General features: G+C 39.7%; 1 protein-coding gene across 1 annotated transcript in view; it reads left to right on the top strand.

The window, feature by feature from the left end:
- The first annotated feature begins 905 nt into the window (after positions 1-905).
- gbe1b (glucan (1,4-alpha-), branching enzyme 1b) overlaps positions 906-19,404 on the top strand; it is a 106,636-nt gene continuing 88,137 nt past the window's right edge. Inside the window, exons 1-2 of the mRNA XM_085380978.1 lie at positions 906-1,161; positions 13,618-13,787. Coding sequence (XP_085237104.1) covers positions 980-1,161; positions 13,618-13,787 — 352 coding nt within the window. The 5' untranslated portion in view covers positions 906-979. The remainder of the gene's footprint in view (positions 1,162-13,617; positions 13,788-19,404) is intronic.

The raw sequence follows: 19,404 nt of genomic DNA on the forward strand, positions 1-19,404 counted from the left end.
AGAGCTGTTCATTGCACCCCACATTAAAGACTTGGACATAACAAAGAACAAGTGGATTTTATTGTCAGACATTACCAGTAGACGGACTTAAAATATCCTTTGTGAACTGCAAGATTAAGTCAAGGGAGTGTTCAAATCAAAAGAGTTTGTTTCTTTCGAGACATAAAAAGGCAGTGAGCATAATTGGGATACATCTGTGAAATTTATGTTTTCCTGTTTTAAGTGAAAGACTCACTAAGTGTCCAAAATGAGACAGGACTGTACACTGTGGGAAATTAATGTGGCTAGCAAATTAAACAAACACACAGACAAAAACAATTTATTTTTCATGAAAAATTGCAGCCTGGTGGCTGCTCTACAAAAACATATTTATCATATTAGCCAGTAATTCTCGAGACAGACTTGGACGATAATGAGAGTGAAGGAAAATGTGACATTTGCCTGCAACAGCTTGTAGACAGGAGTTACTGGGAGCTGACTGCTAAACCTGTTTCAAATACACAGTTGTTGGCCAATTCCTGTTAGTTATAGATGCCAGTGGCAGCCTCTGGAAAGATCATTTATGACAATAAATGTCCACATTTAGTGAGGATAAAAGTACAGCCAGTGGGCTACATGTCAGGATACTATCAGCCAAGTAACAGTAATTCTAGGCTAACAGTGAATCCAACAATTGACTACCACATGTTTCAACATCTGTGTTAAATCCGATTTCTGTGCAGATGAAATTTCTTTTGAGCCACAAACTCAGGCAAACCCACAGCCTACAAAGCTGCTCATGTGTATACAACATCCTCATTTTCTTCTGACGCGCCAGATGCTTCCTGTGCTGTTACCTTAAAGTTACACTACAGCACTGCACAGTTTAGCTGTCTCCTCTCTGACCTGCTGGAACACAGCACGTTGTGATGGGACGGGCTTGGCATGCGGCACCCTGATTCGCTGTTGTCTCCGGATACTAAAGCCTCGCGCACAGTGCATGCCTGCTCTCTGTTCTTTAGCTGTCAGTCTGTCCGGTCGGCTAGCAGCAGTCGGTGCTCGATTGGCTTGGTCTGGAGAAACCATGGCAGACCTGGGAGATAATGTTACAATTCCTGAGTTCAGCTGCCTTCTCCAAATGGATCCCTACCTCAAACCGTACGAAAAGGACTTCAGGAGGAGGTAAAGCACGGCTCAAACGGCGGTTTTGTAAACAGCTTGTCGCCAAAACCAGTCCCCAGGCAAGCGAGCAAGACCCACGCTCGCAGTGGCATTCGTGTCTTGAATTAAAAACATACACACACTAGAAAAAAACCGTTGTTTACAACACAACCTCGTCTTCAGGTTTGACACTTCAAGCGAATAGAGGTCGTATAGAGCTACGTTTCCCACCCGTGCGCAGTAGCTTTACACCCCCGCCCCCCTTTTCTCCTCCCAGTCAGCCGAATAAAACGCGTTCATAGGAGATAAGAGGTGTTCGGCTTATGCAAAAATAATGAACCGCTACCAGAAACTCTTCGTTTTACATGACAAGTTGCTGATAAAGGGCAAGTCGTCTCCTAACTTCCTGTGCGTGATACTTCGAGAGCAGGCACGTATTTCTCAGTCAGCTGACATCCACGTTGCTTCCTGAGGTGATGCTGTCAGATGCGTGCTTGTTGTTTAGTGGGTCCAGCATCTTCAGGGCATCTTTTTCTTTCTGTTGGCCTTGCTCTTCATAACAGTGGTTTTTTTCTTTCTTTCTCCGTCTTAGTATCCCGCCTTTAGTAGCTCTGCAACGTAGGAGGCTTGTGGCTAGAAAAGATGCTGCTGCAGCTAGTGGTTTGTTTATCAAGGTTAAAGGTTCTACAATACGAGTTACCCTTCATGCAAAGTGGACTAGGTTATGCTATGTTGCATGATGTTCTTCTCCAGCTTAGACTTGAACTCCGGACATATATAAGTATGAATGCACGACTTCAGAACTCGCCTTTGTGTGTGTGTGCGTGGTATTTGTAAATGTATAAAGTGTGAGTGGGTTAATGAATTCAGTAGCAGTTTAGATCATGTTACTTGAAATGCACAAAGAAGAAGACTCCTAGAGTTTTATGACCAGGCCACACTGAGTCATATGCTTATGATTTAACAAAAAAAAAAAAAAAAAAAAATCAGTGGAAAGTTTTGACAAATCCTAAAACAGATTAATTTGTTCAACTTTAATTAGCTCAAGTTAAAGTTCAGCTAATTAATGTCATTTTTCTTTTCTAATTAGAGACTGCTAGTTTTGTTTATTCTGTCACTTTTATCACCCAAGGGAAAGGGAACACAGTGAAAATTACAGGGATTTATAGAACGACTGTTTGCTTATTGTGACAATTAAAACAAACCTCAGTTAAAAAGAATAGAAGCTTGCATTTCTGGAGCACTTTACACGAGATGGTAAAAGGGGGAAACAAAACCTTGTCCTTCATTGGTACATGCACTGACCTCATGTACATGAACCTCCAACAGTAAATAGACACTGTAAGTCAATAAATTGTGCAATCTTTCTGCTTGCTACTTAAATGTCCTTCTTATTTTTCAAGTGTTTTTAACCTGATAATCCGACTAGATTTCAAAGAAGGGATGGATTTTGTTAAAACAATAAAGCCCTGCAGAATGAGAGAATATTAAACAATGATGATCATAGCATGAACTGTTTTATAGGTGTGACGGCATCAGGCTCATTTCAGTCATTTAAAAACGGTGGGTGGGGGGGGGAGTCATGCTTATGTTCTTTTTTTAACTTGCTGCCAAATGGTGATGATGATCTACAGCTCAGATTGCTATCATTTCTGCTCACCGCAGGGTCAGAGCCTGAAACTAAGCTTTAAAACTCTGCTTAGGGGCTATATAGTTTTATCAATTTTCATTACCATGTCAAATCTGGTTTCTAATGTGGCAGGTAAGGGACCGCCTGCTTTGTATTTCAAGCATGTAAGCAGGGCTCTAGCCTTGCAGAGAGATGAGCGTGTCAGCTCCATCTCAGACACAGCTTGGGATTTTTAGGCTTCACCGAGCCCTAGACGTGTCTCAAACACCTGTCCCGCTGATGAAAGTTGCACAGAAATTATTTTACATATAGGATCGCTGCTGTGTGAAGGTTAATTCTTGATAAGCCCCTGGTGTTCTAAGGCCCAGAGTCCAAACACCGTATCATGAACGCAGGCACAGAAATCAGGAGCTTTCTCAGGCTGTGGTGTCACGCTGTGTCCCAGTACTAAGAATTTAGCTGGCTTATCAGAAAGAGACCTATGACCACAGAGGCTGATGCTTTAGATTTCACTGTGATGTCATTGCTCAAGGCTGCTCAGGCTGTGGTTTGTTGAACTGTGGTTCAAGACAGATACTGTGCACAGTTGAAATGACTCCAGTAGATTTTGCAGGTCTGCCATTCTAATTAGTTATTCTGTGGTTGCAGGCAGCTCTCATTTTATCAGGATGCTAGTTTCAGATTGATTGTGAAAACAGCCGTTGATATTGCACGCAGGTTACAACCCCAGTGAGCAGTGCCGTGTTGATATCGTTCATTATTTACTCTTCCTGTTGCGCAAGTCTGTAGGAAGTGCTGCTAGGATTTTGCAGCTCTGGGCCCTATGCATCTCTTAAATTGGATCAAATGAAAGTAGGGAGTATTGGGAATGCTCCTTAGTACTGCACAGATTTGCGTATGTCATCAGAACTCTTCTCAAAGTAAAAGGAATAATTCTCAGTTTTCTGCTTGTGATGGTGATGTAATATATTTACAGAAAAGCTAATTATTGACTTTGAAGGGATGACTATGAATGCAGATGCTCTGACTGGGGGAAATGTAAAGGAGGAGTTAAAGCTGGAAAAGGGGATAACATGCACACTTGGTTGGTTAATAAGAATTATTAGAAGAAAGGCTAGAGAAGATTTGGAACACTGCCTGTTGTTTTAAATTAAATTGATGTTTTATGTACCTTCTTTGAAAGTGGCTTCGGAAGCATTTATTGTCTTTGCCTGAGGGTCGACAAAGATGTGAGTTAAACAGAGGAATTTTGCTTTCATCAATCAACTTCTGAGCAAATGTTCAGGTCTCTCTTTAGCCCCATTAATGCTTCACTAGAAGAACGTTAATGACATTAGTTGAAAGTCACCTTGCTCCTGGCCTGTATGGAAGCCCCTTTTTTATGTGAGCGAAGATAAAAAGCAGAAAAGCTTATTCTTGTCTTTCTCCAGGCTATTGCAGACTTTCTTGACACTTCTGTGCTTCAGCTGTCACCATCAGTCATACACAACACAACAGACCTTAACACTCACTCTAAATTTAGATGTCCAATTGTATAACAGTGAGTGTGTGAAAAGGGTGCAGAGTTCAGCTCATCTGTGGAGAGAATTTCAAGACGTGCTTTGTAATCAGACGGAAAATATTAAACTGGGACTTTGATTTGGTTAAGATATCAAAATAACACCACTTTTATAGTCCCCGAATCCATGGCTTAAAGGAACACGACACATGAGATGCCACAAAGTTGCTGCAGAGAATTTTTAATCAGACAAAAAATATTTACTTGCAAAAATCAAATGCAAATAAAGAAGATGGAAGCACCAGCTCGGGGGGGGATAAAAGGGAAGACCTTGAACCAGCAATGCATTGGACTGTTAGGGTTAGACTTTACCCCTAAATTAATAACAAAAAGCAAAACTAATGAAATCTAGACTGAAAGCAAGACTGTCCATAATTCCCATCTGAACTAATAATTAATAAACAAAATTAATAAAAGGCAGCTTAAGCAAAATCCATTGCTAGCGCAGGAGAGGTGTCTTCCCACTTCTTAAATGTGCCAGTTAATTGAGGCGTGTGGAACTTCTTCAGCCTTAAGTGTTGAATTACAGGGTTGCATTAACCATTATTCAACACCACTAAGACTCTTGTCTTTTCTTCTGTCTTCAGCATTAGAGGACTGTAAAAACAACATCCAACGCATTATTACCAACCTACTTTTCAGTGGTGTATCACCTCATCAGTGCGATCTTGCAACAGGACTGCACCAGAATGCCAGTGAAAATAATGGCACAGCACACATGGGTGTGCAACTCAGGAGGGCTTTAATGCTCTCAAACAGAGGAATGAGTGAGTGGAGCAGCAACAGAAGTTCTTAAAGAAACTTCAGTTAGAGCTACCATCCTCCAAAAAGGACTAAATCTTACTCTTGGAGGAGGCCACTAGAAACATCTTGATTGCCTTTTGTGTTTATTTTTCTAAGATGTACCACTGTTGCTTGACTCAACCAGCCGTCAGCCCTCAGCCACCCAGCGTGCTTATTCTACAACATTAGGTACATAACAGTATCATTTTAGGTACGCTTTGCATTCATGCCAAAAATGTGTTGCTCATTCTTTGAAATGTGGCAGGTGTTTGGAACACATGAAAGGGCATGACTGTATACTGCATGAAAGCATTTTGTTTCACAAATGTAGATATACCTCACTTTGGGAGTCACTTGCGCATGGAATAGACTTTCAGGATGTCTGGCCTGGTCACAAAAGCTGCAAAGCCAATTCAACACTGTCTGCATGTTCTTCCATTTTAAGGACGAGGGTAACAGTTTAACTTTTGTGACACAACTGGCCACCTATACAGAAACAGCCACACCCACTCAGAGTTATCAGCCAGGAGACGAGATGAATGCTGTGACATTCATGCAGGAGGAGTGTGTCCGGCATGAATGTCATGTTGCAGATATGAGTTTGGGTTGTCACATCAGAAAATAAAGAACTGAACTGATACATGATTAGTCCTTCTTAGAATTAGAATTAGAATTCAACTTTATTGTCATTGCACATGCACAGGTACAGGGCAACAAAATGCAGTTTGCATCCATCCAGAAGTGCTTTAGTGATATAGATATATTACAATATATATTAGCAATAGTATAGATATGTAAGTATATTACAGAAATGGGTCTATTATGGTATGTTATAATGTACACGGTATGAAGTATGTTGTGAATATTCTATAACTATAAGTATGTACAGGCTGTAGTGAGTACAAGCTATGTACAGGCTATGAACAGGATATAAATATGAAAAACTACAGAATATGAAATAAATAACTACAGAATCTGAAATATACAGCTATACAGAAATGGGAACTATGCAAGTTGTAAACGGTTGTAGGATTAAAAATTATTGAATGTACAGAATGATTATTTACACAGAGCTATACAGTAGTGCAGTTAAGATAAGTGAGGGTGTAGATAGTTTCTACAGAGGCTATATAAAGTGCTAGTGGTTGTGAGTGGTGGTTCAGTCCATGTTATTATTGTGTGTTTGAGGGTACAGTTGTCCATTGTGGGTGTGTGTATGTTCAGTCCGTGTGTTAACGTGGGTCAGATGTCAGGAGGCAGAGTTCAGGAGTCTGACAGCTGTGGGGAAGAAGCTGTTCCGGTACCTGGTGGTCTTAGTCCGGAGGCTCCTGTAGCGCCTCCAAGAGGGCAGGAGGGTGAAGAGTCCATGTGATGGGTGACTGGGGTCTTTGATGATTTTCCCAGCCCTTTTCAGACACCGCTTCCTGTAGATGTCTTTTATGGCAGGAAGTGGTGCTCCGGCGATGCGCTGGGCAGTTTTCACGACCCTCTGCAACGCCTTCCGGTCCGAGGCAGAGCAGTTCCCATACCAGACTGTTATACAGTTGGTCAGGATGCTCTCGATGGTGCAACGATAGAAGTTCACCAGGATGTCTGAGGACAGGTGGTTCTTCCTCAGAGTCCTCAAGAAGAAGAGGCGCTGGTGAGCCTTCTTGACCAGCTTGGCGCAGTTGGTCATCCAGGTGAGATCCTCGGAGATGTGGACTCCCAGGAACTTGAAGCTGCTCACACGCTCCACAGCCGTCCCCTTAATGTGGATGGGTGGATGTGGGTCAGCATTCCTCCTGTAGTCCACGATGAGCTCCTTGGTCTTCTCGGTGTTAAGCAGCAGGTTGTTTCTGTCGCACCACTCAGCCAGACGATCCACCTCCTCCCTGTAGGCGGCCTCATGCATGCATCTTCACCAACCCTCTTTAAAGGATTGACCCGTATTTTAGTTACAGTAGCTATTATCTCTTTTGAGAGGGTAAAACTTACCTCAGGGAAACAAACACACAACAAAAATCTAAAAATAATAATAATGATAATAATAAATTAAACATGGTTAATGATTCACTGTCTGATCTAAAGACACCTGTATTCACTGGGATTTGATCGGATGTGTACTACAAGTTTCAAGCAGTCCACCTCCTCACTACTAAAGTCCAGAAATGCAGGAAAACTACATGGTTGCAGCAAAGGAAATGTCAACACCCGATTACGACACAGCAAAAGTGCAGCAGAGGACAACATCAAGGCAGCTTTACTATTTTTGACAAGAGTTTGAATCAGACACAGTCTTCTCTCGGTAATGATATGCTTTTAACTTATTCACGTGACATTGTCTGCTTCAACACAGCTAATCCGATGTGGTGATAATCTAAATCCGTTCACAGCATAGGGCCTGCTGTAACACCCATGCAGACTGGAAAAGAATTGGGCAAGAAAACTGACACTTTATCTGCTGTTTCAAATTGTCTGGCTTTGGCGCTTTTTTTTTTTTTTGTCAGTCCAACCTTTCATCATCATCTGTGCTGTAGACACATTTTTCTTTCCCAACTTGCGCACCTGGTGAAGTTCAGAACAGCAACGACGTGATTAAGAATACTTTGTGGTTCTTTGTAGCAGTTTGAGAGGCCGCACACGCATACTGGATTCAAGCCAAGCAACTCCTGAACCACTTCCTTCGTGCCAGAAATGAGAAGATGACTGTCTTCAGTAATCTGAACATGACCTGAGCTACAGTATAATGTTCCATTCATTCATTCTTGCATGGACACAGACAGCAGTGTCCAGCAGTGATGCCATATTTACAAAAATAATCAGATGCTTTTTTTGCAACCTCGTCCTCGGGCACAGCAAGGTCATACGAGGAGGCAATGGAAGAATCACGATTCTGCTCTGTCATGAGATGTAGTGACAAATGCACATCGCCGAGGCCTTCACTTTGGCCATCAGGCTCTTTAACAGATGATTCAGAGAACTATTTCCATCTACTCCATCATGATTGGGGAGACAGAGAGAAGAGAGGAGAACAAATAATTTATCCTTAGTTTCAGAATTTTTCTACACGCACATTCAGGCTCAGCCATGAAACTACATGAACACATGATTCCAATTATAATCCAATTATTGTAGTTAGTAGATTCATTAAGGACATTCCATAAGGTCAATTTGATATATATAATGAAGACTAGGTAAAGTCTGCTGGTTATCATTATTATGTTTCTGGTCAACACCAGAAAGAAAATTCTGCATTGTTATGCTTTTATAATTAGAGCTTTGAGGCAAGATAAAGGTTTGTGCAATGTCTAATCAAGTGAAGGTGACCCTCACATGTACTTTGAGTTAACTGCTCATTAGCACAACAAAACACAAAAATAGATGGTTGTGTGGTCGACATTAGACCTTGTAACATTAACAAATTAGCATTGTCACTGTGAGCACTGTGAAACTGTGTTGATTTCTGTCAGATAAAGTAAAACGTACTGATTGTGCTCACCGTAGTGCGTTTTCCAAGGCAAGAAAAACCCTACTACCAAAGCATGTTGTTTTAAGCTGTCTTGTTTAAATGCTTTATTAATTTCTTACTTACTTTAACTGCTAAGATATTTCTTTGAACTTGGTTCATTTTCTTAATTTCAAAATTAACTGTCATTGTACAGTTGCACTGAAAAAATGGCGTTTGACACTAGAATCAAAAGAAAGGTGCCATGGTAAAGTATAAGTGTGTTAAGATGAACAACAGCTCCTTGAAAAAGGTTTTCAACCAAGCCCAAGTTTTGTAACTTAATATAAATGTGACAAAATCTCCAAAGAGACCCTCCTGCCCAGCTCCCAAGAGAGAAATTCTAGTTGGCATCCATTCCTGCTGCTGGGCATGGGAAGAGCTTGACTATTCAACTTTTCTTTATGGTCTTTTTGTCTTCGGATTATCCAATCTCGACGTCATGCTGCTCTGCTTTTTTGCCCACTCCACTTCAGTCTCCTGCAGAGTTTGTTTCTTTTGTGGCCCAGAGGAGGGAAGATCTCCCACTGGAGATGATCGATTCTCCACTGCTTCTCTGTGTGCTTCAGAGTTGAAGTCAAGTTTTTCCAGCTGTTTCTGAGCCCCATTTCTCGTATTCAGGAGAGTGTCTCCAGCTGGTCTGCTTTCTTGGACGATATTTGAGCCTCAGATTTCTCAATGGTGAGCTCTTTTCTGGCTTACCTTCTCAAGCACCTGCTAAACCCTAACTCTGATTTTCAATAGAGCTGTTGCCAGCTCATTAGCTTCCTTTTGTGCCTTCTGGACTTTGGTCTTGCTTTCAGCAGAGCTTTATCCAAAGGTCTACGTTTTCCCTCTTGTCCTCATGGTCTCAGCATGTAACTTTGAGAAAAAGAGCAAATATTTTTACTTTATTTTTACTGTTTGAAATCACAGCCTTGCATAAAGGAAGTGGTACCTCAGTGTATTTGAGGGACACATAAAATTAATGCCATACAGTAGTTTTACTAATTTATGACTTCATAAGCACAAAGTTCTGTCCATGTGTAGCGAGACCTTATTTAATTAATGATACTATTAAGTGTTTATTGGCGTCGGTTGCTGTACTTTGGTACTTGGGGTAATTACCAATAAAGTGTAAAACACCCATGTGCACAATAATGTTAAAAAAAAGCCTGAAAAGGAAAATGCAGATTTTTAGTATTGAATAGAAACTACCAAAACATAAACCAAGAGGACTTGACACCACATGGGATTTAAGTAAAAGCTTGGCTGTTTATTTTGACAAGCTTTTGTAGCCTAGAAGACCCTGGAGGGCTGTGATCACCATCCAAGTCAACTGATTGTCAGCAACATTATGTCAGTACCACCTCCCAAGACAGTGAGAGTGAGAACATAACTCTAAAACATTACATTTGATTTACAGAAATGTATTAAACATAAGGTTCTGACTGATCTTTTCTTTGTGTCCGGAGTCATTATTAGGTATGGATGATTGATGAAGTTATGGATTAATACCTAGAACTCACTTTGGTTGTGACCAGTTAGTACTCTAAAGTTGCAGGCAATTTAATAAAGCCAATGAAGACTACTACAAGACTACTAGGTACAGATGCCTGCTGTTAATTAAACCATGTATATCCCACAGATATGCATATATCATATATTCTAAATTAATCCATATTTGCTCATCTTGTACAAAAATAACATCATTCTTATGGTGTCCTTATGCAGTTGTACATAGCAACAACATAGTTACTTTCTAAACAAACATTGATGAATGAATATTCTGTCTTTGCAGTTTAAACCAAACTTATAGCCTTTAAGGAATATTTGGCCAACTTGATATTTTAAGTGAAAATGTGTTTTCTGTCTAAAACTGTCAGTTATCTGACACGGGGATGAGAATTTTGTTGTATGAAGTGGTGTTGCAGTAAGTGTGATCTCTCAATTGTGCCACAGGATATTTTTCTTTTCCAATATCTTTGTAGATAGAGAAGTTATCTAAACCAAAAGATAAGAGATCCAGGACAGAAATCTGTTCTTCACATCTATAATCTCCCACTGCTCTATTACCACTGAATGGGAGACGGGACAAAACACTTTTGTAATTTCAAGCAACAGGGATTAGTAGTGTCTCTAGTGGTTTGCTACCTCAAAATGAGCAGCGGTGTATCTCTCGGAAACTGAAATATTGCTTTGCACTATAGAGAAGCCTGTTATAAAATTCAGCCATGTACCAGAGGTCTGTCTCATCTCTCTTAGTCCATAATCAATATTTTGGTATTGATAATGGACCCCAGCATTATGTAAAAGGAGTGGATTAGTAAACAGTGTTCTTTCATATCATACTTTAAGCTTCACTAAATATTATATAGAATTTGTTAGTTTGGGCATATTAACAGTGTACAGCTTCTTTCCACTGTGGTCAAAGGGCTAAGAACGGCATTATTTGGGTTCATGGCTCTTAATATGCAAAGAGATCAAGTACTAATAAGATATATCACATTGCATAATGATTATATTTTTTAACCTCCTAAGACCCGAACTCTTCCTTGGCATGCATTTTTAATTTCTCTGTGATATTTGGGCATATTGGGACCTGATGAATGTAAAAACGAAGAACTACCCGATTTTTTTTTTTTTTTTTTTTTTAACCTAATTTTTGTTTCTAAGAAAAATGAGAGCCACATATGAGATATTCATTTAAAATTTCGATAGAACAGTTGCAGTATAATGTCCTCGTAAGTGGATATCAGGCCCTTGTAGAGCAAGATTGAGTATTTTGGTCTAAATAACCCAAAATGTGATGTCCACATATGTGGACGCCAGGTCCTAGGAGGTTAAACATCTGACTACAATTGAAAATATAAAATACACACATATTTTCATTGTCTGACAAATAATCTAGTTTTCAGGGAATGTAAGAAGGAAGAGAGAAGTTGTGGGGAGACCGCTAGTTTTGCAGTCATGATTCTGATCTGCTAGCTTCAGGACTTCATGGCTAACAGTGAAGAAAAGTGGGTGGAGATGGTAGAATGTTTCGCAGACAAATTTTGACTATGGATACCATGTGCAGTCCAGTACTGTAGTAATCTGTAGAATTTGCAACTAATGTAAAACATTTGGATATTTATGGAAATATAAAGCCAGTGTGAGGATTGAGGTGAGGAGAGTTAACAACTTAATCCAAACTCAATTTTTAGATAAATGCACAGGGCGGAAAGGAGAGATATACTGCATGTGTTTGATTTATATTTGATAAGAGTAACATTTGTTTTTGCTGTACCTTTAACCCATCCAACCAAACTCACTATCTTTTATCTGAAGTAGAACCAATGTAAAAGATGACTGCATTCATACACTACTGGATTTTGGCTCTTGAGTCCCTCTGCTCCAACCTCCTTGAACCCATTAGTAATGATAACAGACATGACTTTCATGCCTTCTAATACTGTGGCACTGAAGCACTGCCACAGTGTGAATCCATCCTTTGTCCATTTTCTCAGTATATTCTTGAAACTGTGACAAAATGGCAAAGGAAGCATGTGGCAGCGTTCGTTGGACTTAAAAGGTTTACATTTGGCAACCACTGTCTGTACCCACTATGCTCAACACAGGGAGCAGCTGCTGAGAAATGGCGCTGTTACTTCAGCCCATCATCACTAGCCCCAGGGCATTCATAGGCCAGTCTGAGCTTGGCTTCAGGGCTATAGGGGAGGGAGTGCACTTAACTCTGCTGGTTGCAAGAGGCTTTCTTTACCGGGAGGGGATCTGATATGGACACCGGCTTGGCTGCTGGAACTTAAGTGAGATAAATTGCAAAGTAGTTAGTCTGTCCTTTGCAGTTGAAGGTAACGGACAGGTTTATCTCTCAGGATATGTCTGTAGTCACACATTCTTGATGCTATGAGGCAGGTTTGCATCCTGAGGGTAGACCTTGGAACCTTGTGAGCACAGAAATATTATGAGCCGCTGAATGTGCTTGTTTTTTGGGTCCCTCCCCCAAATATATCTTCTATGGACGACTTTCATATGCATATCGATACATGCATGAAGTGCATAAGAGAATGTTTTAACAGTTATGATGTATGATCTAGCGTAGAGCAACACAAATGAATGGTGAAACCTTCTGACTGTGATTGTTTTTAGAAGAATTTTTGAACATCGACAGAGTACAGCAGAGGGACTTCATTTTCTCATACCTGAATCAGAATCAGAACACTTTATCAATCCCTAAGGAAATTATGTATGATTTTGATTTTATAATTTGGTGCTTAGCGATGATTTTTTTTGTGTGTGTTTACATGCCCTTGCTCTTGTGTTGCTCTACTTACAAGTAAATAATTGAATCAATGTAATTTCAAATGATCTTTTACTTTATATAACTTGGAAAATGTTTATAAAATAATATATGATATTCTGTTTGTTTTGTTTTTATTTATATGTAAATTATGACACTAGAATGAAATAGAAAGCCTTTGTATGGTACCTTTCAAAATACAATTAGCAGAAATTAGGAGAGCTACTCATGGTTAGTGCACAGTTACACAGCTAGCTAAAAAAATAATTAGATAAATATATACACGAATACACAGTTAAATAAAAAATAATAACTGCACAGTGATGAATTTCGCAAGAATGATTTTATTGCATATTTTAAAAGTTACACAACGGTAATTCTTCCACTTACAGAGATTAAACATTAATAAAAATGAAAAATCTTTTAAAAGAAAACCCAAATGAGATAAATGGGTAAGTTTTTAAAGAATTAACCTCAGATTTATTATAAATCCACAGCTGATTCGATCCAGAGAAAGTTAGTGTGGAGAAAAAAAGGGAACATGCCCGCTGAAGTAGAAGCAGAGGAGACAGCTTGATGCAATGGGAGGAAAAATCAGTTGCAAGTTATTCTGTGCAGAATTCCTGAAATCTATTCAGCATAATATACTGTATAATATCAGATATAATCATCAAATGGTACATTAACTGGAGGACTTTCATTCATGCATGTTTTTATGTGTTCTCTGTGCTTTGAAGGTATGAGTTGCTACAGAAGCAACTTTTCCTGCTGGAAGAGGCTGAGGGAGGCTTTGACCAGTTCACACGCAGTTATAATACCTTCGGTGTGCAGCGAAGGCCTGACAACAGCCTGTATTTTAAAGAATGGGCTCCAGCTGCAGAAGCCCTCTTCCTTACAGGCGACTTCAGTAAGTAGCTTGAGAAGAACCGTCTGTTCTGTCTGTGACACCAGGGTGCTGTGCATGTGATATCCGAGTTTGTTTCCTTTAAGCTTAGTGAACTTTCTTGCTGTGTATAATTCTTGACACAATGTGGATGTGGACACCCTTAAGGTGGAAAGTTGTCACTGTCACTTTAATGCTATTTCTTTTTCAGTGCTTCATGTGTGCTGGGGAATCTGCTTTACTCCCAGCAGAAATCCTCATTATCCTTAAAATAAAAAACATAGGTGAAGCTGGTAAATTTCTACAGTAGCAATCATTTTCTAAATAACATTAAAATACAGAAAATGCAAATTAATTTGAAGCTGCATAAACAGTTTGACACCCCCTCCCCCCAAAAGAGAAGAGATTTCAGTGCAGAGCGAAAGGTTGCATGTCTCCATAGTGCATTAAATAAAAAATTTGACATTTTTGCGCTCCTGAACACAAAAGGGCAAGAAATTAAGAAAACACAGTGTGCCGTGTTTCAACAGTATCATCACTTTTGAACAGCCGACATGGGAGTTGGAAATGTGGAAGATATTGATTACACAGGATAAACTTGCATACTGAAGGGTAGCTTTTGAATGTTGGGAGTGTTTGTTAATATTTTAGCAGCTAGTTATTTCATCATCGCTTGCAAAGTTGTTGAGAGTGCAACCTCTGTGTTTGCACTGAAATCTCTATTCCCTCTGGTCCCAACTTTGGAAGTAATTTAATGGACTTTCGGATTTTATTTTTAGTTAATGGATGTAGTGGGAAAATAGAGCAACATTGTTTCGTTGTATCATCCTTAAGATGATTGACTGAGACAAGCTCTCGTCTCTCAAGTGTTTTTCACAACCATTATTTTTATTATTAGTAATATTATTATTATTGGTCCCTGTCTCTCCCCCAATCAATCCTTTGATTTTTCTGAAAATCGACAGTGCCCCTTATAATCCCGTGTGCCTTATGTATGAATTCTGGTTGTGTTTACTGACCTTGAAACGATTTTATGTGGTACACGGCGCTCGAAAATCTGTCAAATGTTTTAGTACGACTTTGCTAAGCTACGAAGCCGCACCGCTTGATGGATTGTCGGAGCATTACGGCTATCGTAGGCAGGAGCCTCGCAGAGTGATACGTACTGTGCTTCAACATAATATTACCTTATTGTGTGTGTGTATTAGGGCTGATTTAATAGTCGACGCGTCGTTTGAAGCTTTGTAAGATCCCAAAAGACACAGGAATAAGTAGCAGGATTTAAGAGTGTAATAACGGACTGAAACAGAAGATGGCAGCACTGCATGTACAAGGATGCCAGCTGCCGTTAAACCCCGAAGAAGAAGAAGAAGAAGCAGCTGTGTCCCAGAATTCATAGCGCGGCCCAGCTTAGTTTCCAACAATGGCGGCAGCTAGTTAGTTTTAATATTACTCTTATTATTCTTTCTGGGTCACAAAATAAACGTTTAACATATTTTCAGGCGAGAATGTAGCTGTGTAAACCTCAAATATCGGCTCAGTTTATCAGGACACCACATATTTTCAAAAGCGCTCCGACGTTTTCGGAGACGTCTGTTACCCACTAGCTCGATAGCTAGCCGGGGGCTAGGTCACTAGCGCGGTGAGAACACCGGACTCCCGGCAAATTGTTTTCAAACCCACCGCCGTCTTTCGCTACTCAGGTTAAATATATGAGTCACTTAGATAAATTAAAAATGTTGTTGTTTGGCTTTTTTTTTTTTTTTTGTATTTTATTTGTTCCTGAGTAAATCGGTTTGTCTGAGATTAAAGTTGTAGTTTTTACACAGCTGAATAAACGTCAAGCAGACAGCTGATTATCAGAAGTGTGAGATGCTGGAGAATATACTCCGTTGTCCTGTTATATTTTAGATAGCAAGGAGTTTATTAAACTTCACCGAAACAATCTGCAAATTTCATTAAAATTTAATAAACTATCATCTTGTCTTTATTTTTAGTTAGCACCTTAAAAGCTTAAAGCTGTAAGCTAATGATAGTTATATAAGAGCAGATGCTGCTGGTGCAATAAGCTGTAGTTTTACGTCCAGTGGATGATGATCTGATTAGTCGACTAATCGCATAAATAATCGGTGACTAGTCGACTATCAAAATAATCGTTTGTGGCAGCCCTAGTGTGTATAACCTCTTTTTAAGTTTTGTGGATATTATACAGGGAGTGCAGAATTATTAGGCAAGTTGTATTTTTGAGGAATAATTTTATTATTGAACAACAACCATGTTCTCAATGAACCCAAATAACTCATTAATATCAAAGCTGAATGTTTTTGGAAGTAGTTTTTAGTTTGTTTTAAGTTTTAGCTATTTTAGGGGGATATCTGTGTGTGCAGGTGACTATTACTGTGCATAATTATTAGGCAACTTAACAAAAAACAAATATATACCCATTTCAATTATTTATTTTTACCAGTGACACCAATATAACATCTCCACATTCACAAATATACACTTCTGACATTCAAAAACAAAACAAAAACAAATCAGCGACCAATATAGCCACCTTTCTTTGCAAGGACACTCAAAAGCCTGCCATCCATGGATTCTGTCAGTGTTTTGATCTGTTCACCATCAACATTGCGTGCAGCAGCAACCACAGCCTCCCAGACACTGTTCAGAGAGGTGTACTGTTTTCCCTCCTTGTAAATCTCACATTTGATGATGGACCACAGGTTCTCAATGGGGTTCAGATCAGGTGAACAAGGAGGCCATGTCATTAGTTTTTCTTCTTTTATACCCTTTCTTGCCAGCCACGCTGTGGAGTACTTGGACGCGTGTGATGGAGCATTGTCCTGCATAAAAATCATGTTTTTCTTGAAGGATGCAGACTTCTTCCTGTACCACTGCTTGAAGAAGGTGTCTTCCAGAAACTGGCAGTAGGACTGGGAGTTGAGCTTGACTCAATCCTCAACCCGGAAAGGCCCCACAAGCTCATCTTTGATGATACCAGCCCAAACCAGTACTCCACCTCCACCTTGCTGGCGTCTGAGTCGGACTGGAGCTCTCTGCCCTTTACCAATCCAGCCACGGGCCCATCCATCTGGCCCATCAAGACTCATTCTCATTTCATCAGTCCAGTCATTAGACCACACCCCTTCTCATTACAGAGACGCACATCACCTAATATGCTTAATTGGTAGTAGGCTTTCGAGCCTATACAGCTTGGAGTAAGACAACATGCATGAAGAGGATGATGTGGACAAAATACTCATTTGCCTAATAATTCTGCACTCCCTGTACATGGTTATGCTGAGGATGTGTCGGCCAATTTCCACTGGAAATGCCTTTTGGTTAAACTGTCAGCAAGGAATTTACATTCGCACTGTTACGTTTTTATACAACTTTAATGCAGAAAAAAAACAGCTGCTTGTTTAAGTGAAAATACATTGATGTTTGTTTTTTTTTTTAACGAATATAATTGTGGAGTTGTAAAGTATTTTGTCTAGTGTCAATTATATCGTCAGTTATATCATTATCACAAATTTTCAAATGTATATCGCGATAAATATTTTTGGTCATATCGCCCTGCTCTACTACTTAGTTCTGTCTCTGCCACCCCCTCTTTCCATAGTTCCTCTGTTCCGTTTCCTTCTTTAATTATCTTCCCAGGACCTTGGGCAGCAGCCCAATTCCAACATTCAATTCTGTGAGAGATTACATTTTGACACGGCTCAGTTATATTATTTGATTTCAGTTTCATAGTAAATGTGGAAACACCCCAGTAGCCCTAGTCATGAATATGGTGCAGGTTGGGTGCATAATGCACTGTTTTTTTTTTTGTTTTGTTTTTTTTTCAGAGGAGTTTAAGAAAAGCGAGATAAATAAATTGTTAAAAAAATATGACTTGGCCTCCCTGTGGAAAGTGTTGCTGCAGTATCCGGTCACTTCTCGAGCATCTCTTTTGATTTGTTCTCTATCCTGCAACTGTTATTGCTCATGAATAACAAGAAGATGTGGGTTTACAGAATAAAACATCCTAAAATGACATGCCGAGGTGGTCACTTTTCAATAAATGTTTTGTGTCCTAATGTGTTCCTCAGTCAGTGGCAGTTGTGAGTGTGGAATCGGCACATTATGAATATGCCTTTTTGTTGTTGTCTCAGAGATAAAATTCAGTGAGCAGTGAAGTGGACTGAGCCTGCTGCTTTTACTCGGTGTCGCAAAAGTCACAAGATACTGGAGAACAGTGCTGGGGAAAAAAAACAAAACAAAAAAGGGAGGGAGGAGGGAAAAAAAAGCACAACGAGGAATTATGTAAGAGAGTTTGGAGGGCGAGGTGGGAGTGGGGGGGATAAATTGTGCAAAGACAGATTGTACAAGTCAGAGAAATAAAGTGGTGTTTGGACCACAGGGGGGGATATTGAAATGGAACAAAAGCCACAGTGATGACTACAACTACAAGCTGTTGTTAGCACAAGGCAAAGTGGCAACACACTGCAGTAATAAGGAAGACTGAAACTGCTAATTGTTATATTTACTATTAAAATTAATGAAACACCCTGTGGTCTGACTAAAATTTCTCATTGTGCCTCCTAGTGGTTAAATAAAGCACAGACATATAGGACACATGGATTTTCAGTGTCTTTCTTCTGTAGAATGAAAAGTCTGCTATAAGATGCTGTTTTCACAAAAGCGATAATAACAATAATAATTTTAAAAAGACCACAAGCAAAATGGAAGCGAGATAGCGGTATAACATGCAGCGAAAATAATTTGATATGTGTGTACAGTATGTTTACTATTTGGCTACTGAAGTGTCCAGTACTCAAATTGCAATACCATCCCAAAGAGCCACCCCTCATTTCTTCACATTTTTAAGGAAAAGGGGAAATGGGTACAGCAGATTATTGAAATATTATGCAAATATACATGGAAATTTAGTATGTAATGCAAAACCAGAGGTCGTACAATTCTAACAAGCTTGAAAATCAATATTTGGTTTGACCACTTTTATTCTTCAGCACAGGCTGAGCTTTCTTAGGCAAGCTTTCTTGTCATTTCTTTAAGGAGTCTTCAGGAACTCACTACACCAGCTCCTTCTTTGGATGTTGGCTTCCTTTTGTTCTGTTCTCCATCAAGAGGATCCCACACTGCTTCAGTAGTTGAGGCCATCTCATGTCTGTTGGTGTCTCTGTTCGGCTCCACTTTCGTGTTGCCTGTGTGTGTGGTGTCATTGTTCATTGACCACAATTTGAAGCAAAAAGTTCACATTTCCAGTCAAGTCCAGTTCTTGTGTAATTTGTCCCACTTCAGCCTCTTCTCTGGGTTTCCCTAAGAATGGCTTCTTGACAGCCACTCTTCCACTGAGACTATTTGTGATGATGGATCAGTTGAAAGGCCACTTGCATCTCTCTGGTTTTTTGTGTCAGGTCTTTGCTGTGTTTTATCCTATTTTGTAAGGACATGACTTTCAGATATTGCTCACCAGTCATAGATAGGATTTTAGGCCTGCCACTTCTTGTGTTGCCCTCTGCTTTTCTTGTTTTTGGTTGTATGTGCATGTGTGGGTGTCATTTTTTTTCTGTCTGTAAACAGGAGGGCCTGAAAATTTTTGAACGATTTATTGGTTGAATAAAGCTTATAACCT

This window comes from Rhamphochromis longiceps, linkage group LG14, assembly GCF_057381845.1.
Source record: "Rhamphochromis longiceps isolate RC_006_pf linkage group LG14, R_longiceps_female_GT1.1, whole genome shotgun sequence".
In the NCBI taxonomy this organism is placed as follows: domain Eukaryota; kingdom Metazoa; phylum Chordata; class Actinopteri; order Cichliformes; family Cichlidae; genus Rhamphochromis; species Rhamphochromis longiceps.